Source organism: Geotrypetes seraphini, chromosome 3 (assembly GCF_902459505.1).
Source record: "Geotrypetes seraphini chromosome 3, aGeoSer1.1, whole genome shotgun sequence".
Lineage (NCBI taxonomy): Eukaryota > Metazoa > Chordata > Amphibia > Gymnophiona > Dermophiidae > Geotrypetes > Geotrypetes seraphini.
In genome coordinates, this window is record NC_047086.1 from 184,233,245 (window position 1) to 184,256,150 (window position 22,906).

General features: G+C 45.0%; 2 protein-coding genes across 2 annotated transcripts in view; one reads left to right on the forward strand and one right to left on the reverse strand.

Moving 5' to 3' along the window:
- LOC117357233 (NACHT, LRR and PYD domains-containing protein 3-like) overlaps window positions 1-3,585 on the forward strand; it is a 104,148-nt gene extending 100,563 nt beyond the window's left edge. Inside the window, exon 13 of the mRNA XM_033937605.1 lies at window positions 2,643-3,585. Within this exon, the coding sequence (XP_033793496.1) occupies window positions 2,643-3,385 (743 nt within the window). The 3' untranslated portion in view covers window positions 3,386-3,585. The remainder of the gene's footprint in view (window positions 1-2,642) is intronic.
- An 8,574-nt stretch (window positions 3,586-12,159) lies between these two features.
- LOC117357234 (olfactory receptor 1468-like) lies at window positions 12,160-22,600 on the reverse strand. Its single transcript, XM_033937606.1, has 2 exons — window positions 21,699-22,600; window positions 12,160-12,268 (listed from the first exon to the last, which is right to left on the reverse strand). The coding sequence occupies exons 1-2, from the start codon at window positions 22,598-22,600 to the stop codon at window positions 12,160-12,162; spliced, it is 1,011 nt and encodes a 336-aa protein (XP_033793497.1).
- Window positions 22,601-22,906: the final 306 nt, after the last annotated feature.

A 22,906-nucleotide genomic window follows, 5' to 3' on the forward strand; every position in this document is an offset into this window, starting at 1 on the left:
CCGTAACAATTGTTTTCCAGGGACAGCAGTCAGATATTCTCACAACCCACCCTCCTCCCCTGGTTGGCTTCTTAGCTAGCTATCTGAACTGAGGTACCTCACAGGAGACGCGCGCCCTGACTCGGGCGGGAAGGCACTTGCGCATGCGCAATGAAGCACTCGTAAGCTCTTACAAAGATCTTCAAGCAAGTCTGCTTGCGAGACTGTCCGCTGCGGGGCTACGTCGGTGATGCCACCCACCTGTTGAGAATATCTGCCTGCTGTCCCTGGATAACAACTGTTACGGTAAGTAACTGTGCTTTCTGAGCAAGTGTTATGTTCTAGGGAAAAAGTGTATTATGGCCCATTGGCTTTCTGATCAACATCCTTCTGTGATACTGGAGGAATAAATTACATACTTTGTTGCATTGGGAGCATGAGCCATGGCTGGTTCCCGGAAGCACCGCAAATCTTTCCTCCAAGTGCGGACTCCTTATTTGAATGTTCTGCATCCGAGAGGTCGCACTCAGATTTTGAATACTCTCTGAGTTGCCGATTTTTGTTTCTGGCTTAACTCCTTGGATAGTTTATTGTATCTTTGTAGGGTGGTGGGGTGCGGGATTGGGGGGGATGGGTGTGGATTCTTGTTCCTGCATTTGTTTTGGTTGACCGTTGTCATTTGTTTCTGAAACTAATAAAAAGATTTGAACTAAACATCAGCCAGCCCCAATAATTATTCATCTCAGACTCTTTTCCAGCCTTGAAATGAGTGCATTAATCCTTTGTGCTTGATGATAAAGAGAAACTGTCTTTTTTTGAGGACCAAAACTAATATGTTTGCAATATTAAAACAGGCATACCGCTTTCTCATATAGAAGTAAGTCTCATGTTCTAGAGCAGGAGTCTCAAAGTCCCTCCTTGAGGGCCGTAATTCAGTCGGGTTTTCAGGATTTCCCCAATGAATATGCATGAGATCTATGTGCATGTACTGCTTTCAATGCATATTCATTGGGGAAATCCTGAAAACCCGACTGGATTGCGGCCCTCAAGGAGGAACTTTGAGATCCCTGTTCTAGAGGAGTTCTTTAAAATGTAAGAAAAATGAAGCAATTCATATGAATCTAACTGAAATTAGATTAGATTTAATGAGTTGATAGATTTTAAATATATATGCATATGAAAGAAATACTATTCTGTTCTGACCACATACGGAACTTCCAGAATTTAGACTGTTTCTTTTAGTTTTCTTGCTTTTTTAAAAAAAGAATATAGTTCACCAGTGAGGAATAAAGGTGCAGGTAGTACATTGACACCCCCACCCCTCCCTGATATTCAGCCAGGGGCGATCAAATCTTTTTAAAGTGCTGATCGCCACTGGCTAAATTATGCCCCGATATTTAGTGCGTAGCATAAATGTGCATGAGGCGAGTCTCATTTGAAAGGAAGCTTCGGAATGAGAGGGCATAGGATGAAGTTAAGAGGTGAGAGGCTCATAAGTAATCTTAGGAAATACTTTTTTACAGAAAGGGTGGTGGATGCTTAGAATAGTCTCCCTGTAGAGGTGGTGGAGACAAAGACTGTGTCTAGATTCAAGAAAGCGTGGGACAGGCATGTGGGATCTCTTAGGAAGAGTAGGAGATAGTGGATGCTGCAGATGGGCAGATTGGATGGGCCATTTGGCCTTTTTCTGCCATCATGTTTCTATTTTTCAATGTTTCAGCTTAGAAGAAACATATGTTATGAGGTCCCCATCTAAATATCGGGCCAGGGCCTACATAAGTATTTTTTTTCTTTTTCTTTTTTTAAACAAAAAAATTACCCTGTCCCTCCCTTGCCCCCCCCCCCCCAGTAGTGTTTCCTCTTTCCCTCTTACCCCCACCTGTGTCAAAGAATCCCCTCAGAAGGCTATCCCTCCTCCTAACCCACCCAAGATATAGGTAAGCCCCCCCCCCAGGCCTATCTACATACCTTGTGGTCCAGCAGGGGCAGGAGCGCAGCCCCCTCGTTCTTACCCCCTCACAGCAGTCTTTCAAAATGACCACTACAGCCTCTCATGGTGAGTTGCCACAGGAGATTGCAGTGGCCATTTTGAAAGACCACTACAAGGAGGCTGTACTTCTGCCCTTGAAGACCCTCACAGGACCACCAGGTAGGCCCAGGTGAGCCAGGAGGGATTGGAGGGTGGGGAGAGCCTTCTGAGAGTGGAGTCACTGGTGTGGGGAGGGGGAAGTTGTTGGTTTTTATGTTATGCAGATGCTGACTTGATATTTAGTGCTGGTCCCATTCTGTATAGTAAAATGACCAGATTTAGGAAGGTCTATGGATACGCATGCACATACAGACATAGAATTCCATGAGCCTTGCTCTGCATGATGTCCCCCTTATTATTTCTCTTGTTTGAGTTACTTCACTACTACATAAGTTGCTTTTTCAGAGTCTTAATAAGTTGCTTTTTCAAAGTCTTAATAAAGATTTTTTGGGTATGCTCATTCTTTGAAGTACTTTTATGCAGATAGCTTTGGTATAATCTTTTCACTATCAGTTGATTTCTTCTCAGATCTCCTTTTTCTAACATTGTTCCTCTTGGATCTATTGCATATCACCATGCAGTAAACATGTCTGTGGAATAAAACTGATGCTCTTATTTTCAATTTTATCTTCAGGTTTAGCCTCCACTAGTGAATGGGGCTCTTCCTTAGACAGTGAAGGCCTGGAGTCAAAACCCAAAGTATACAAGAGAGAAGAAAGCAAAGGAAACATCAGGAGCTCCTCCACTGCCAGCTCAAGGACAGAGGATATCATCAGTGGCAGAAAGCTGACAAAGGATTTACTAGCAGCTGAAACAAAAATCAGGGAAGCTGAAGGTGCATTGGAACACAGGCACCATGTAGATGACTGCAGTATAAACAATTTCCCAAAAGCGCAGGAGAACCCAAGCGACATTTCAGACAGCATTGCCAGTTCAGTGACCTCAGAAGTGGATAATGGAAAGGTTGTGCAACTCAAACATAATGTTCTGTCCTTAGATAATATGAAGGAAGGAGACTTAAAGAAAATGTGTGGGAAAATATTTGAAGAAATATCCCTCTTGAGACAAGAGAATAGTCGGCAGCATCAGGAGATTCTGGATTCTCTAAAAGCCATGAGTAGATCCTTGTCTAATCTAGAGAATCTATGGCAGAAGATTTTAGTTCAAAAACAAGAGCTACATGATGATGAAATCTTCTCCCCACTAGCCTCCTCCAAAAGTATTCAAAGCCCTGGGGCCTTATACATGAATGAGGTCTTCTTGGAGGGTAACCAGAGATCATCTGAGTCATTCCTGGAACATCCCACAAGCACTAGTACAACCCGAATGCAGAGAAAACTTCAGCGAACAAAGAACCAGGACATACCAGAAGTTTAGCAGCCCCAGATAAGGTTCAGGCTTTATACTGATCACCCGATTCATGTCTTACAATGGCTAGATATTCATCTGTAACAAAAACTCTATATATCTATATTTCCATACATGTATGTATATACTAGTCTTTAAGCCCGTTACATTAACGGGTGCTAGAATATGTGTGTGTGTCTGTATTTTGTTTCTGTATTTCTTTCTTTCTGTCTTTCTTTTTCCTCGGCTGTCCACCACCACTCCATGCCTGCTCCCCCTGTCCATTCTCCCTTCCTTTTTCTTCCCCTGTGTCCACCACCACCCCTTCACTGGTCCCCTTATCCAGCAGCAGCCCTTCTCCCTTTGTTTTAACTCCCCCCCTGTCCAGCAGCACCTCTTTTCTGTTCCCCCTGTCGAGCAGTAGTCCTCCCTTCCTTTTTCTGCCCTCCCCCTGTCCATCAGCACCTCTTCCCCTGTCCAGCAGCACCTCTTTTTTGCTCCCCCTGTCCAGCAGTAGGCCTCCCTTCCTTTTTTTGCTCCCCCCCGTCCATCAGCACCTTTTCCCCTGTCCAGCAGTACCTCTTTTCTGCCCCCCCATCCATCAGCACCTCTTCTCCTGTCCTCCAGCAACCCTTACCTCCTTTATTTTTTGTCTGCCCTCCACCGACATCTGTCTAAAGCCGCCGCGGCCTGCAGGCACCGACAGCCTCTGCGGCCTGCTCCCACTCCCTCCTCGCCGTCGGTTGTGGTGGCTCCGTGCTTAGCCGCGGCGGCCTGCAGCTGCTGACAGCCGCCACAGCCTGCAGCCACCGACAGCCACCGCGGTCTACAGCTGCAGTGGCCGACAGCCGCCAGGGCTATTAGGCTTCCACCTCTGTTGGGTGGGGTGAAGCCTTTATAATCACAGCTTAATCCACAGCTGCACAGCTTAATCCATTCCCTTTGTTATCTATCCATAAATCATTTTTCAGAGAAAATGCTTAATATCTACAGAAAATATGCTGGTGCCGTAGGTGATCAAATGCGTATAGCTGGACACCAGGAGTTAGGTCATTTATTTAGCTGTTGTTTCTTGCTGGGTGTTAATTAAATGAAGAGTCTTCAACACAGCTACCTTTGTGCTAGGTCCCTGCCCATCCTAGCTAATCAAAGCAAAGAGTAAAGGAGATGGAATGTGATATTCTGCTTTTTCTGTGTGGTGTAACAGCATCAAAGCAGTCTACATATTTTAGACAGGTATTTATTTTGGCCTGTGGCCTGGGGCAATGAACTGTTAAATGACTTGGGGATAGATTCACTAAAGCCAGGATTCACTAACCAAACCGATCGTGTACCGATCGGTTTGCGAGCCCTTTGCGACCAAATTTCCCTCCTGCACTATTCACCTAGGCCTATAGCGAACCGATCCCAATCCTCCCATGCAAATTAGTGGACGGCCAGCAAGAGGCAGCACTTAGGACAGACTTTTCACTGCCAGAGCACTGCTGCTCCTGCTTTAGGAGGCCCGAAAGTATGCTGGCAGGAGGGTTGGTCAGTGAATCGGAAAGCTCAATTTTTTTTTTTTAAGAAAATGAATCGATTTAAATCGATTCACTAATGTGAATCGGTGAATCGATTTGAATCGGCGAATTGGGCAGCACTAGTGTAGACCAGTGTCTGGATTCCTTTATCCTATTTTAGTAAGAATCAATATAATGCTTGCCAATGGCAAGCTCTGACAATCCCCAGTGGGCCTCATTGGTTCACATTCACACAACTTTGGTTTTCAGTTTTGACTGAAACCAGGCAATAGGTCTGGGCTGCACTTTCAGTTTCAGTCGAAAACATTTAAAACAATTTTGCAGCAGATTGAGCCAAAACTGAAACATACAGTTTTAGTCGACCTCTATCAGACTATTCCTATCCAGACTGGTTTGCACTTCTTTCACTGTACCCCTAAGAAGGAGCAGGGGAGCTCCATATGCCTCACAATTTTTTATCCAGCAGGGGACTCGGTTGATGACCACCTACCATCAGAATCCCATGCAGGCAGGTGTGTCTTGGATAGTGGGGATAATTGTAGGCGTGTTATATTGACAGGTGCTTGTCAGGGAACATCCATTTCATGTGCACAATTGGAAATCTTCAGCTTTTGTCTAGTGGGGGAGAACATAAGAATTGCCCTATTGGGATAGACCGAAGGTCCATCAAGCCCAGTATCCTGTTTCCAACAGTGGCCAACCCAGGTCCCAAGTACCTAACTAGGTTCATAGTCAGTCGTATGCAAGACACCAGCGCGCCGACAATGGAGGGCAGACAATTCAGCGCAAGACACCAGCGCACCGCGGGAAAATTTAGTTATAAAGAGCTCCAAAGCGGGGTGTGAGTGGGAAACCCCCCCATTTTACTACATAGTGTTCGCGCTGCTGTTTGGGGGTTTGGAACCCTCCATTATAGACAAAATGGAACTTTTTCTGATTTTTTTCGGGAAAAGTTCAGTTTTCTCTATAATGGGGGGAGGGGTTGCACCACCAACACCCCCAACGGCAGCGCGAACACTATGCATTAAAGTGGAGTATGCAGTAAAGTGGAGCTCTTTAAAACTAAGTTTTCCCACAGCGCGCTTGTATCTTGCACCGAATTGTCAGCGCACTGGTGTCTGGCGCGCGATTGTCCCGTCACAATCTAGCTAGATCCCAAGTAGTAAAACAGATTTTATTCTGCTTATCCTAGGAATATGCAGTAGATTTCCCCAACCCATCTCAGTAATGGCCTATGGACTTCTCAATGACTGGGCAATGATAGCTTTGTCCATTACCTAGATCAATTGCTATTGGTGGGTCCCTGTCAGTCTAATGGCATATGTGGACTTGCTGGAGGAATTTAAAAATTAGTGTGGCCATAGTTTAAATTGTTTAAAAAAAAGATGCCCACCTGCAGTGGCATAGCAAGGGTGAGAGGCGCCCGGGCCAGTGGCACCCCTCCCTTGCCCATTTCTCTGCCCCCACCCCATCCGCTCCTTCCCTGCTCCCTCCTGCCATGTGTGTGTCCCTTCCCCCGTACCTCTTTAATGTTACCAGCACAAGTAGGAACCCAGTCTGCTGCTTGCACCAGCATCAGCTCTCCCGCTGACCTCACTTCCTAGACACGGGGCCAGGAAGTGATGTCAGAGGAAGAGGTTAGGGTTGCTTCTCATGCTGGGAACGTTAAGGAGGTACAGGGGAAGGAAAAGGACACGCGCACATGCACACACAGTAATGGGGAAGTCCCCCCTTGCTACACCATTGCCCACCTGGTCCAGTATATTAGCACTTCTGGTGCTGGGGATAGCTGGGCAAGGCTCTAGTGCTGAGAAGGCTGTTGACAGTTGTGCAGGAAGGTGGGGGCTAGACTCTGGTGGAAGGCTGCAAGGGCTGGTTTGAGCAGGAAAATATGTCCTGCTGACAACCCGGAAGTAAATGCTGTTCCAGCACTCTGGGACTGGCGAAACCCAGCTCTGCAGGTAGGATCCAGCAGGGGATGTCAGGCTGCAATACTGCTGTGAGCTGGTCACCGGGGAGAGGAGAAGGAGTGTGCCAGTAGTGGCACATGTGTGGTAAGCTGCACATGCCAAGAGGAGGTACAGGAGCACATGGGTGCGCATCTCTGTTTTGGGAGGCCCAAGGGTACAGTGTGACTCAGGGGGAGTCAGGGAAAGCTGCCAGAGGCATCAAAATTTTAGAAATTGACCCTGGTAAGGTAAAAAGGGAGTTTCAGGCCAAAGTACAAAGCTATGAATCACGGGTGGGAGAAATAGACCTGTGCAAACCCTGCAGGTGTCGTGGTCAGTTTGAACCCAGGCTGGATGTGGGGACCACATGAATGGGCCAGAGCTGGCGTGATGCATATGTGGGGCTTTGTCGGCACTGTATTTGCTGAGGAGATATGGAGGAATGCACGGGGTCAGTAGTTGCATGCCTGAGGGAGGAAGGTAGCAATCAAAACAATAAAAGCATATAAAAAGGGAGTTACTTGAGTTGCATGGAAATTATTTTTAAAGGGGATGGAACTGAATTCTAATCATTTTAAAGCTGTAAATTGAGATTTTTTTAAATTTGAAACTGGCAGGAGGGTGTCTGCTAGCAGCCACGTGAATATTTGCACACAGAGCCAAGATGTAGTTACATTCTGTACCTGAAATCCACTGGAGTCAGTTGTGGACTGCCTGGAGAGACTGACATGCTGCTGATTACATGGAGCTCAGTAAGAATTATTTTGGGTTTGAATTGAGAAAGGTAACTGAAACTTGATTGAACTTGTATGGGCTTTGTGTGAGGAAGTTGGTTGAGTGTGCTAGAAGAGTTTTTGAGCACTTTTGAAGGGGGGAGTGTTGTTGTTTTTTAGGATGTGCTTAGTTGAGAGGAAGTCTCAGAGAGGAAGCTGAGAGAGCTTAGTTTACTCAGATTTCACTGATAAAGCTATTTTTGTGGAGTTTCTAGATGATTTGGTTGTGAATTTAGCACTTGAAGCAGTGACGTAGTAAAGTGGGTGGCGGACTGCCCCGGGCGCCGTCTTGGTGAGGGCGCTGACACCTCTCTGCCCCCATGCCATGCTCACGCCCTCCCTTCCTGCTTTATTGACATAAGAACATAAGCAATGCCTCCGCTGGGTCAGACCTGAGGTCCATCGTGCCCAGCAGTCCGCTCACACGGCGGCCCAACAGGTTCAGGCCTGTGCAGTAATCCTCTATCTATACCCCTCTATCCCCTTTTCCAGCAGGAAATTGTCCAATCCTTTCTTAAACCCCGGTACCGTACTCTGCCCTATTATGTCCTCTGGAAGCGCATTCCAGGTGTCCACCACATGTTGGGTAAAGAAGAACTTTCTAGCATTCGTTTTAAATCTGTCTCCTTTCAACTTTTCCAAATGCCCTCTTGTCCTTTTATTTTTTTAAAGTTTGAAGAATCTGTCCCTCTCTATTCTCTCTATGCCCTTCATGATCTTGCAAGTCTCTATCATATCCCCTCTAAGTCTCCTCTTCTCCAGGGAAAAGAGACCCAGTTTCTCCAATCTCTCAATGTATGAAAGGTTTTCCATCCCTTTTATCAGACGTGTCGCTGTCCTCTGAACCCTCTCAATTAACACCATATCCTTCTTAAGGTATGGCGACCAGTACTCCAGATGCGGGTGCACCATCGCCCAATACAATGGCAGGATAACTTCTTTCGTTCTGGTAGTAATACCCTTCTTGATTATATCTAGCATTCTATTCGCTCTCTTAGCGGCCGCTGCGCACTGTGCCATCGGCTTCATTGTCATGTCCACCATTACCCCCAACTCCCTTTCTTGGGTACTCTCATTCAATAAGATCCCTCCCATTGTATAGTGGTATCTCGGGTTTCTGCTTCCCACATGTAATACTTTACAATTCTCAATGTTGAACTTCATCTGCCATCTCGTCACCCATTCCCCTAGTTTGTTCAAGTTCCTTTGCAATTCTTCGCAGTCCTCTTTAGTCCAAGCTCCACTAAATAGTTTGGTGTCGTCTGCAAATTATATTATCTCATACTTCGTCCCTGTTTCTAGATCATTTATGAATATATTAAATAGCAGCGGCCCGAGCACCGAGCCCTGCGGAACACCACTCGTGACCCTCCTCCAGTCCGAGTAGTGGCCCTTCACTCCTACACTTTGTTTCCTACCCGCCAACCAGTTTCTGATTCATCTATGTACGTCTCCTTCCACCCCATGGTTCTTTAGTTTCCGGAGTAGGCACCTTGTCAAAGGCTTTTTGGAAATCTAGGTATATGATGCCTATGGGGTCTCCTCTGTCCATTGGTTTGTTAATTCCTTAGAAGAAGTGCAATAAGTTAGTTAGGCACGATCTCCCCTAGCAGAAACCATATTGGCTGGTTATCAGAAGTTCGTTTCTTTCAAAATGTTCATTGATGTTTTCTTTTATCAGTGCTTCCGCCATTTTCCCCGGAACCGAAGTCAGACTCACCGGTCTGTAGTTTCCCGGGTCACCTCTTGATCCCTTTTTAAAGATGGGCGTAACGTTGGTTATCTTCCAATCCTCCGGGATCACGCCTGTTTTCAGGAATAGGTTGCAAATTTGCTGCAGTAGTCCCGCTATCTCTTCCGGACCCGGGGATTTGTCAGTTTTTAGTATTTCTATCTGTCTGCGCACATCTTCAAGGCTCACTTCCAAGGATGTTAATTTTTTTGCTTGATTTCCATTGAAGAATTGCTCAGGTTCCAGTATGTTGGTTGTGTCTTCGTTTGTAAATACAGACGAAAAGAACATGTTAAGTCTTTCCGCGACTTCTTTCTCCTCCTTCACCACTCCCTTCCTGTCTTCATCTTCCAGCGGTCCCACCTCCTCCCTTGCTTGCTGCTTCCCTTTAACATATCTAAAGAACGGTTTGAAATTTCGTGCTTCCCTGGCTAACCTCTCTTCATACTCTCTTTTGGCTTTTCGAACCACTCGGTGACATTCTTTTTGATACTTCCTGTGCTCTTTCCAGTTCCCCTCAGTTTTGTCCTTTTTCCATTTCCTGAATTAATTTTTCTTATTGCCTATCGCTTCCTTCACTATTTTAGTTATCCACGCCAGGTCTTTGTTCGACTCTTTTTGCACCCCTTTCTGAATCTGGGGGTATACAGATTTTGCACCTCGTTCACCGTGTCCTTGAATAAAGACCAAGCAGGTTCTACCGTTAGCCATTTTTTGGAAGTGCTCCTAAGTTTCTTCCTTACCATTTCTCTCATTGCTTCGTAGTTTCCTTTCCTGAAGTTAAAAGTTGTCGCTATGGTTCTCTTTCCTTTCGGTATTCCTACCTCAATCTTGAACTTGATCATATTATGATCGCTGTTTCCCAACGGTCCCACTACTTCCACTTCCTTTGCAGGTCCCCTTAACCCATTTAGGATTAGATCCAGAGTGGCATTACCTCTCGTCGGTTCTCTAACAAGTTGCTCCATGAAGCAATCTTGTGTAGTTTCCAGGAATTCTGTCTCCCTAGCACATCTTGAGCTTCCAAGACTCCAGTCTATCCCGGGGTAGTTGAAGTCTCCCATAATGACCGTGTTACTTTTGCATTCTCACTTCATCTCGGCTTCCATTTCTTCATCGATATCTCCGGTTTGCCCGGGTGGACGATAGTATAGGCCCATCTTTATTTCAGGCCCTTTCCTTCCCGGTATTTTAACCCATAGCGATTCCAGCTTATTGGTCATCTCTTCTGTGTCCATTCTTGTCGATTCTTGTCGATGTTTTCTTTTATGTATATGGCTATTCCACCTCCTTTCTGTCCTGACCTATCCTGGCGATAGAGCTTGTACCCGGCAGTGCAGTATCCCATTTGCTTTCCTCATTCCACCATGTTTCTTCAAGGGTCAATACAACAAATACGTGGCGTTGTACTGTCATGAATGTAAAAGCAATATTTTCCTCAGTTGGTTCAAAACTGTGACATCAACTTTTTATTTGTATTGGTTGTATTGGCCACATGACCCCTGAAGAAGGCTCTGCGTAGCCGAAACACGGACCATATCGGGTCACGTGAACAAAGCCTCATTTTCTAAAAATAAAGAGTTTGGGTCATTTTAAGACTCCACTCCCTGTGGTTCTCCTATACTGTATATATTTTTGGAGATCTTGGTTTCTCTTTCTTTGTGATTCTATAATATTAAGTACATGGATACATGCCATTATTAAATACAGGAAAAGGGAGGAAGGTGTATGCCGCTAATGTAGCCTTGATCACTTATAGGCTGGCATGTGTTTGTAGCTATTTTGCAGTACTATCACGTGTAATTTACACTAATCTGCCCATTGCCCACCCATGATCTGTACTCATGTATGCCCCTCTCATACATAATGGGCACAGCAATGCCCTCATATATTACAGAATAATGCCAACCATATACGCAGGTATGTGCCAATTATAGGTGCCTTTTACCTGCATATCTGGTAGTATTCTGCAGCATATACTGGTATTGGGCGCCTACCCGAAAGCGTGAATTTATAGAACTGCCTTTTTAGGTTTGAGCATGCTCTGCTGTTTTCTGTCTGCAGGGTGGCATTTGGAAGACAAAGCAGAAACTCTTTGTCTTCCCGGAACTGGAATTCCCTGAAAACTCCAGAGGGGGAGAGGAAGGATTTACCTCAGTCATTTAGGATTCAGCCAAGCCTCCCTCTCTCCTTTCCACAAAGCAGGACATCCTGTAACCCTATGAACCTTTTAGCTTTCATATTCTTTATTATGTAAGATTGTATTGCTGATTTTGATTGTAACCTCTTCGCTGATTGTCCAGCGCCTCTTGGTGTAAACCGCCTCGAACTTATATGGCTTTGGCGGTATATAAGAATAAAATTATTATTATTATTATTGCCAGCCTGCATCAATCCCAGAAACAGTAGAATTTAGAGGAAAAACTAAAAGGAAATGTTTGCTCAGGGCTCTGATAATTTTTTTTTCTGACTCCTGAAACAGGCAACTTTACCAAAACATGGCACTGTACCAAGTCCTTCTTATGAACACTTGCTTACAAGCATTTGTGTAAATTGAACTTGGTTGGAATCTATATTTAGCCCCCATTTACCTTTTTGCTATTTGGTGTTAATAAATCTTATCTATCTTATACAACTTTGGTGAATCATTTGTTATATATGCCTATTGGGCCTCCCTTATTCTTGGTCACCCTTACCTTGGTCACTCTGTTTTTGTTTTCAACTTTCCATATCCTCCGTATTACTATAAAGCTGATGGAACAGAGAAGTAGGGCTTCTGTTTCTGGGCAGTGCCACCCTAGGCACCATCAGAACCCCCTGTTCCAGAAGGTCAGAAAGCAGAGAAAAAAAGGTCCCCAGTTTCCAGAGGCAGCTCTGGCCTAGATTTTGTGGCAACAAGAATTAGAAATTCTGTTGCACGCTTGCAAACATTTCTATCTTTTAGATTACAATCTTGCTTGTGTATAATTTATTTTGGTTTTATTGTATAAGGAAAATGGATCTTAAGTACCAGCACAGGTAGGAAATCTTTGGAATGAGGACAGATGGAGAAAATGAATAAGGTTGAGAATCAATGATCTGGAATAGGGTGAACAGGAATAGGTACAAGAAGTGAGGATAAGGGAGGAGCTTGAGAAGAGAACTGAGAATGGTAAGGAGAGAGGAAAATGGGAGGAAGATATGAAAGAAAAGATGATAAATTTAGCATGAGGAAAAGGAAGGAAAGGGATGGAGGTTAAAAGAGAGGCAGAGGAGAAGGGGGAACAGAGGAGGGTTCAGGAGTTGCAGATGGTTTCTAGGATCTCAGACAAAGGGATACATCAAAGGGAAAGGAAGGTTCCAGGAAATGGGGAAGAGTCCAAAAGGGAAGATCTGTATAGTAGGTATGGAAGAGTCCTCCCTTTTTTGTGTCTATCCCCTCTCTGTCCTCCCACCTACACTTCTCCCTCCGTATTCGCTGTGATAGGGGATTAACAGAACCGCAAATATAGAAAAACAGCGAATAACTTTTTCATATGCACTGTTTTCTATTAAAAATCATCATGAATATAGTGAAACTGCGAATAACATGGTGGGAGAGGCAAAACAAGGTGAAGAAAGTTCTGGGAATCAGTGATTTTTCTCTGTAAACGCTTGGCATCATCGATTTCTCTATGCAAGCTGATGTAATCGGGGGGAGGAGCCAGCAAGCTAAAAACCGTGAATAATCGAAACCGTGAATGCTGAAACTGCGAATACTGAGGGAGAAGTGTAATTAAGTGACATTCATAACTAAACGCCTGGTGCTGATTTCTTCTCAGAACTCACTGATGACATTCCGAAGAGCAGTGAAGATCCTCCTTTTCAGCTGTCAGCCTCTGGCAGACTGCCACCTCCTTTTCTGTAACCCTCCTAGGTGTCCCATTATTTTATGACTAATCTTGTGGAATTTCAGCAATTATTTCCCCCTTTGTACCCAATTACCTGATGACCAGTCATGTCCTTAGTTTTTGTGAAATGTCTGCATTGTGAATGTCCTTATGTAACCCGTTCTGAGCTTCTGGGAGGACGGGCTAGAAATCAAAATAAATTTTTTTAAATTTTTTGTTACCCTCCCCCCCTCAAAAAAAAAAAATGCTGGCCTCATTCCTTCCCTAGTCCCCTCTAACACACAGTCACATGAAAACCATTTGAGCCTATCTACTTACCCTCAAAAAATTCCCCTCTCAACCCCTCCTGATTTTTCAAAATGATCTCCCCCCCCCCCCCCCCCCCACTTGCAGTGAGCAGTTTATGTGCATCTGTTAGCTTCATGGAGAGGGATTGGAAAAAACAAAGTAGTTTGGGAGTTTTGTGTTGTCACCTGTAAGAAGAGAGCAACACAACTGTTTGATTGCATGTGATTGATCTTTTTGATAGGATTTGTATATTAGATGGCAACATTTTGACCCCTGACACAGTCAATTGCTGAAACACAGGCTGTGTCGGGCACGGTTGCCAGATTTTCCAGTCGGAAAGTCCGGACCCCTAGAACCATCCCCAGGCCTGCCCAGTTCCACCCATCTATGCCCTGTAACACCCTAATCCAACCCCCCAGTCCTGCCCTAGCCCCGCCCCCTGCTGACTGCTCTTGTCGGGCAGGGAGGAAATCTGCGCCTGTGTGTATGCCACACGATGTCACGCGATGTGTGCATGCGTGTGACATCATCGCGTGTTATCAGCACATGCGTGGATTGCCTTCTTGCCTGACACGATTTGAGGAGGCTTTTCAAAACCCAGATAAATTGCCGGGTTTTGAAAAGCCGTCCGGACCTCCAGACATGTCCTCAAAAGGATGACATGTCGAGTCTTGTAATAAAGTTGTTTCCCTGTGAATGTGACTCTGTCTTGTTGTTCGGTATATAGCCTTCTACACTTTGTACTGTGGACTTTTGTGTTATCATTATCTCTCTGGTGTATTTGTGATTAAATGACATTCATTGATAATAACGTGCACTTTTCTGGGGTGTCCTTTTACTAAAACTGCCGCAAAAGTGGCCTTTGTGCACCCCTTACATGGGTCTTTCCCACACACTAAGGCCACTTTTGCCAGGGCTGATTTTCCCATTTTCTAAATTAATAGCTATGTGCTAATTTTGTCATTAGACCGTGTCCATTAAAAAAAACTTACCACGTGAACCCCTACTGCTACCTATTTTTTAGGCAATAGAGGCCCTGTGCTAATCAATTAGGGTACAGCAAAGCCTCGTATGCTAGCTGATTAGCATATGCCACGCCCACTCCACCCCATAACATGCCCCCCTTTCAAGAAAATAAAAAATATTTTTTTAGTGTGCAGTATGTGTGCATAAATTGGTAATTTTACCATGAGTCTTTTAATAAAAGAATCCTTTAAATTGTGTACACTATAGAGGCCATTTTCAAAGCAGATAGATGTCTCAAAACAGCAAAAATATATATATCTGCCCCAAATGTCTAAACCACAATTTTTGAAAAAGCTGAATTTGGATGTTTTCCACTGTGTTCATCCAAATAGAAATGGGGGGCGGGGGTGTTATATAGGCATGTTTTGGGCTGGACTAGGACAGGCCCAAAATTAGGATTTCTTTCAGCAATAATGTAACATCTAAGTCTAAACAAAAGTATGTTTTTAACTAGACCTGGTGCGGTGTCCAGGTTTATAAAAAAATACTTTGAATGACCCCTATGGATATGTCCCCCTCTCCCCACCCCAAGAACTGAAACTGAAAGGGGATACCAGACGTTATGACAGCATCAGGTATTATGGGCATACCTAACAGAGAAGTAGGCAGCTCCCAAGAGTAGCCTAGTGGACTGTGAACAAGAAGATCCAGGTCCAAATCACACTCCTCCCTAGTACGAGTGTGGTGAAAATTGTGAGCCTTTCAAAGCCACCAAATTACCTACTGTACTTAAATATAGGAGACACCCGCAGGGTGGAAGGTAATTGTGATGGTGTAGAGTTAGGTACAGTAGGTTTTATTCTGTCTGTACCCTGGGCAAGTCACTAAATCCTCCATTGCCACTTTGAATGTGTAACCACAAAAAGGCAGAACTGTATACAAACCCCATTCCCTTTCCCTTCTTGGAGGACTCACGATGCAAAGTAAAGAAGTTATGCTGGGAATTGTACCTAGGTGCCTTTGTTTAGAATCTACTCCACTGACCACTAGGCTGCCCCTTTTAAAACCAATTGAGGGAAAACATTTTTTACTCAGAGAATAGTTAAGCTCTGGAACATGTTGCCAGTGGATGTGATAATAGCGGATAGCATAGCTGATTTTAAGAAAGATTTGGATAAGTTCCTGGAGGAAAAGTCCATAGTCTGTTATTGAGAAAGACACGGGGGAAGCCACTGTTTGTCCTGTATCAGTAGCATGGAATGTTGCTACACCTTGGGTTTTGGCCCGGTACTAGTGACCTGGGCCAAATGGGCTACTGGGCTTGATGGACCATTGGTATGACCCAGTAAGGCTATTCTTATGTTCTGCAGGGATGGCTGTGTGGCTATTTCTCTGAAAATGATACCAGACAGACAAACTAGGTGCATAGTTTCATAGTGTATTAAAATTTGATTAGACGTTTCTCCTGAAATTCAAAGTATTGTACAATAAAAATTTCAAGTATGGGTAGAGGACAAACAACAGATAGTGAACATAGACCTAACAAGACCGACATACTTGGTTGGGGTGGCAACATTTTTAAGTTGCATGTCTCACATTGGGAAATGGCTTTTCTTTTTAGATATTTTCGGTGCAAACACATCCGTCTTTGAGCCACTTTCGAAAGGGAAATTCAGACATGTTTCCTCTTCAAAAATAGCTCTCAGATGGACATTTTACTTTTTGTAATGTAGTGAGCTAAAACATCCCAGTCCTGACTTGGATGTTTTTTCAAAAATGCTCCTTCATATGTACAGAGGGCACACTCTTTCCTGTTAGCGCATGCATGCATCACGGTTCCTGCATGTGGGTACTGTTAAAAAAAGAGTGCATCCTCTTTCAATAGGAGCCTAATTCTAAAAAAAGCACTAAAAATTTAATGCTTAATTTGCATGCACAATTTAATTGAATAATGAGTCAATTAGAGCCAATAATTGGGATCTTAACAAGCAATTAATGGTGCTAATTGGAATTAATTAAAATATATACACATATTTTTAGGTGCCGGTATCCATGCGTAAATTTTACGCATGGTTCCAAAAAGGGGACATAGCCATAGTAACATAGTAGATGACGGCAGATAATGACCCGAATGGTCCATCTAGTCTGCCCAACCTGATTCAATTTAAATTTTTTTTTTTTTTTTCTTCTTAGCTATTTCTGGGCGAGAATCCAAAGCTTTACCCGGTACTGTGCTTGGGTTCCAACTGCCGAAATCTCTGTTAAGACTTACTCCAGCCCATCTACACCCTCCCAGCCATTGAAGCCCTCCCCTGCCCATCCTCCTCCAAACGGCCATGCACAGACACAGACCGTACAAGTCTGCCCAGTAACTGGCCTAGTTCAATCTTTAATATTATTTTCTGATTCTAAATCTTCTGTGTTCATCCCACGCTTCTTTGAACTCAGTCACAGTTTTACTCTCCACCACCTCTCTCGGGAGCGCATTCCAGGCATCCACCACCCTCTCCGTAAAGTAGAATTTCCTAACATTGCCCCTGAATCTACCACCCCTCAACCTCAAATTATGTCCTCTGGTTTTACCATTTTCCTTTCTCTGGAAAAGATTTTGTTCTACGTTAATACCCTTTAAGTATTTGAACGTCTGAATCATATCTCCCCTGTCTCTCCTTTCCTCTAGGGTATACATATTCAGGGCTTCCAGTCTCTCCTCATACGTCTTCTGGCGCAAGCCTCCTATCATTTTCGTCGCCCTCCTCTGGACCGCCTCAAGTCTTCTTACGTCTTTCGCCAGATACGGTCTCCAAAACTGAACACAATACTCCAAGTGGGGCCTCACCAATGACCTGTACAGGGGCATCAACACCTTCTTCCTTCTACTGACTACGCCTCTCTTTATACAGCCCAGAATCCTTCTGGCAGCAGCCACTGCCTTGTCACACTGTTTTTTCGCCTTTAGATCTTCGGACACTATCACCCCAAGGTCCCTCTCCCCGTCCGTGCATATAATCTTCTCTCCTCCCAGCATATACGGTTCCTTCCTATTATTAATCCCCAAATGCATTACTCTGCATTTCTTTGCATTGAATTTTAGTTGCCAGGCATTAGACCATTCCTCTAACTTTTGCAGATCCTTTTTCATATTTTCCACTCCCTCTTCGGTGTCTACTCTGTTACAAATCTTGGTATCATCTGCAAAAAGGCACACTTTTCCTTCTAACCCTTCAGCAATGTCACTTACATACATATTGAACAGGATTGGCCCCAGCACCGAACCCTGAGGGACTCCACTAGTCACCTTTCCTTCCTTCGAGCGACTTCCATTAACCACCACCCTCTGGCGTCTGTCCGACAGCCAGTTTCTGACCCAGTTCACCACTTTGGGTCCTAACTTCAGCCCTTCAAGTTTGTTCAACAGCCTCCTATGAGGCTCTCCATGGGAGAGTTATGGGTAGATCAGGGGCATTCCTGCAATTTGCATGTGTAGTTATAGAATAAGAGGAGATCTTCACCTAATGACCACACCTAAATTTAGGCATGGCTCCCAACGCCAAGTGCTATTCTAGAAATGGCACCCAACTTAGAGCGCTTTTTATAGAATAGTGCTAAGCGCTATTTTTTTCATTGATGATTTTATAGGCACCATTTATAGAATCTAGTCCATAGTGTGCATACATTAAGAAAAATGCACACATTAAGAAAAATGCTCCACCTGTATACAAAGGATATATAACAGAAAAATATTCTTCCCTCGACCACCAGTTCTTTCCACTTGCTGGACTGCAGAAAGAGAATGGGGCTTGATGTACTACCTTTTTGTGGTGAAAATCAAAGTGTTTTTATCTATACTTTGATTTTAATCACAAAAAGTCAGTAGATTCCCCCTCCATATTCACAATACAACTTTTAATATCCCACAATTTTCAACATGGAATCATTGCGGCTTACAGCAATATGAATAACATGTGTGATATAGTGTTATTGATAAGCGAGTTTGATATTGCCAGGTTAGTTTTAGGATGGCAGTCTGTGGGATGAAGAGGGTTGTGACGAGTTAAGTCTACTGGGGGAAGAAATATTTCTAATCTTTTCTGGAGCAGGCAATGTGTGGGTAGTTATCGCAGATAGGCAGGTAGACTGTTCCAGATATGTGATCCAGATATGTGATTTCAGTTATTCATGAATCTCAAAACCACCCAACCTCCCGGACCTCTCCACACCTTACTTATAAAGCCTGGTGGTCTAGCGGTGAAGTAGGGCAGAAGAGATCTTCCTATACTCCTGTTACATGCAAAGTCATGATCAAAAATGACTGCGGTGATTTCCCGCAGTCTCATGAGACTGGAACAGGAACTGACAGAAGCCATTTTTGTTCACGGCTTTGCACAGGGCTTTACAAGTAGAGAGCTGCACGGGAACGGGGACGACGGGAATCCCGCGGGTATCCCGCGGGTTCCCCCTTTGGGTCACGGGGATCCCGTGGGGACGCCCCCTAGGGTCGTGGGGATCCCGTGGGGACGCCTCCGAGAGTCGCGGGGTTCCTGCGGGGCTGGATGTATTCAGTCGCGCGGCTCTTCTCCCTACCTTCTCTGCTTCCGTTTGGCTCTGTGCTGCAGGCAGTGCAGGTAAGGAGGAGAGTAGCCTCGCGGTTCGAGTGGCTACCAAGGGAGGGGGCGGTCCGCCCCGCCACACCCCGCCCCGGTTGCAGCACAGCCGGCCAGGACCCCTTACTTTTGTGGCACTTCCCCGACCGACCGACCGACAACAGCCCCGGTCCGACAATCCGGGGACGGAGGGGATTCCTCGCGGGGACGGGTGGGGACGGAGGGATTCCTCACGGGGACGGGTGGGATTCCTCACGGGGACGGGTGGGACTTTGGCGGGGACGGGTGGGATTTCTGTCCCCGCGCAACTCTCTATTTACAAGTAAGGTGTGGAGAGGTCCGGAGGTGAAGGTAGTTCAAAGTCGACACTAAAGTTATTCATTAATTTTTGTTTTTCATGAGGGAGCTGTGTCCCTAACCCCCACTGATATGGAGGGGGGAGTATACATCAAGTTATATTCTCTTTCTACAATCCAGAAGAGGAAATATCGGGGGGGGGGGGAATATTTTTTTCTGTAAAATGTCCTTTATAGAACTGACTCCTTTGTATATAGATGGTACATTTTTTTAACATTTGCGCATTATGGACTAGAATCTATAAATGGTGTCTAAAAAATCAGCAACGAAAAACATATTGGTCAAAGTTGGGTGCCGTTTCTAGACTAGCACTTGGCACTGGGAACCATACCTATATAGTACATGCCAAGTATTTTAATGCAAAACTTGCACAGAGGCCCTTACTGCAAAAACACTGGGCCCAATATTCAAAAGAAAGCTGAGCTCCTGAATTTGTGCCCTATTTTCAGTAGAGTTTAAAAGTTTTGCTCATAAATGCTGGCCTGCCATTCGTTGGCCTAGATTTATGAGCCTGGTGATGAAAATAAGTGCTAAGTTCCTAAATAAATGCTAAGCCCTAAATCTGCCCCATTACTACCCAGTTTTTAAGCTCCAAAATTGAAGAGTTAAGTGGAATTTTGAGTAAACATTTAGTCACTCAGGGCTAGATGCATTACACACAATTGCTAAGATCGTGCGAGTCACTGTTGGCCAAATTTTGGCCAACTGTGGAGCAGCGATCGATGTTGATATCATTAGTTATCATTAGTTTCCATGCAAATGATTTGCACAGAGGTTCACTGTAAATCCCCATCGGACCAGTTGCTCTGAAAGCGACTGGACACATGTGCAGTCAGTTTAGGAAAGCCTGAACAGCTGAGCAGCAGGGGAAGTCCCCAAAGCAGCCTCCTGCCACTCAACATGGTACAGATGTGTGTGTGTTACATATGCACAATTTCTGCCCCATTAAAAAAAATGCCCATGCTGGCCCACCCCCCTCTGATGATGATGCCCCCCCCCATTGACCCACCCACCCTAGAACCAGAATGGAGGCAGGAGGGATGCCTACTCCCTCCTGCCCACTGTGAAACCCCCCTCCCCCCAGTAAGGCTCCCTCAAACCAACCTCTCTCCTCCCCCCTGCTCCCCTCCCTATATAAGAAAAATTGGCAGGAGGGATTCCCACTCCCTCCTGCCACTGGATGCCCCCCAACCTCCCCCCGCCGAACCTGAAATTAGTTGACAACAGGAGGGATGCCTTAGGCATCAGAGCCAATTAGGCTCCTTCCCATGCATCCCAGGATGCACCAGGAAGAGGAAGGCCCGCTATTTTGCAGTGGTGTACCTGAGGAGCAGGAGGGACTGAGCATCTTTCCTGCTGTCAGCTAATTTACAGGTGGGGGGGGGGTTCAAAGGCATCCAGTGGCAGGAGGGTGTGAGCATCCCTCCCGCCAATTTTTTTTGTTTTGTAGGCAGGGGAGTGGGGGGATGGGAGGAGTTGGATTGGGAGGGCCTGGGGGGTCAATGCGTGAGGGTTTCACAGTGGGCAGAAGGGAGTAGGCATCCCTTCTGCCAATTTTGGCTGGTGCTGGAGGGGGGTTGCAGTTCTGGGGGTGTTGTCTGGAAGGGCCGTCATTGGGGTGGGGCCAGCACAGCATTTTTTTTTATGGGCCAGATATTGTGTGTGTTAGACACACACAACATCCGTGCCCATAGGGGAAAAAATGAAAAAAAAAAACCAGGCAGACCTGTCAGCTTTTCCGGGTCGGTTCTACAGACCGATTCTGGCATGCAAGTTTAGGGCATCGAGCGGATGCCTGGTTTTAATATTAATTATTTATTTGTTTGCCAGAATCATAGAATGTAGGACCACACAGAAAACCACGCGGTGCGCCTATTTAGAGCATCGGGTCGGCAAATACGATCGGCCTCTAAACCAGTCAAACCATTATAGCGACAATCAGAGGCTTTAGTGCATCTAGCCCTCTGTCCATTAAATATTCAAAGAGGCTTATTTATGAGCATAACTCTCAGTTATTTAATTTATTTATTTTAAAAATGTATAACCCGCCCCCCCCCCTTAAAGCCTAAGGCGCACAAATGCTTTGAATATTTTTTCCCACTGAGTTTTAGTCCTCTGAAAGTACCCCTAATTATCTGAAAATAAACACCTACATTTACATATTGCAAACACCTAATAAGACATCTTTATCATAGTCCACTTTTGTCCCTGCATTATCACTGTACTTTGCCTTGATTGTATTTTATCTTCTGAAAACAAGAACTTTCCTTCCCATCGCTTTCATCAGTGCTCTCTTCACATCTTTGTTCCTGAGACTGTAGATGAATGGGTTAAGCATGGGTGATAGCACATTATATACAACACTGGCGATCCTGTCCTTCTCTAAGGAATAATTGGACGGAGGCTTCAAGTACATGAACATGAGTGTCCCATAGAAGAGTGTCACCACAGTGAGGTGAGAAGAACAAGTGGAGAACGCTCTGTGCCTCCCGTTTGTAGACTGGATCTTCAGGATGGTAGAAATAATGCGGACATAGGAGATCAAGATAACCAGGAAAGGCACCAGAACCAGCAGCGAGCCTTCCGTGAAGATCACCAGCTCGTTGACGGAGGTGTCCACGCAGGAGGGTTTCAGCAGTGGCGTGAGATCGCAAAAGAAATGATGGATATTGTTGGAGTGGCAAAAGGTGAGATGGGATATCAACAGCGCATGCAGTGTGGCGTTCAGACAACTTATGGCCCACAAAGCGGCTGTCATGCCTAGACATACCCACCTGTTCATGATGGTGATATAATGCAGCGGATCACAAATGGCAATGAAACGATCATAAGCCATGATGGAAAGAAGCATGCACTCTGCGCCCAGAAAGAAAATGAAGAAAAAGAGCTGGGTGATGCAGCCTCCGAAAGAGATGATCTTGTTCTCGGACAAAAGGTTGGTCAGCATTTTGGGAACTGTGATGGAACTGAAACACATATCCATAAAGGACAAGTTGCCGAGGAAGAAGTACATGGGGGTGTGCAGCTGGGGGTCGCTACCAATCAGCAAGATCATGATCCCATTGCACAGCAAATTAATCAAATACATCATGAAAAACATCACAAAGAGAAGACTTCTTATTTGCGCGTGCTCTGAAAGGCTCAGGAGAAGAAATTCCGTCACTGCCGTCCAGTTCCCCTGGTCCATTTCTACTCCATCAGCACAGACATTGAAGAAGACGTTAAAATATGGATAATGTGCATAACAGGAGTAACACGAAGAAGCCGCCTTCTCAGGAAAATAGGTAGAACAGTGCCACAACATAATCTTTGAAGGTCTTGTACAGCCTTGAGTGGCACAAACAATCTGTGCGCTGGACAATGAGGCATGTTGTGGTCATGCGGGCACCATGTTGATAGCAATAGTAGAACATGTGTCAATGTCAGAAAAATGTGGAGAACCACAAAGCTGAAGGATTTGCACTTTTTCACTGAAAAAAAAAAAATAAATAAA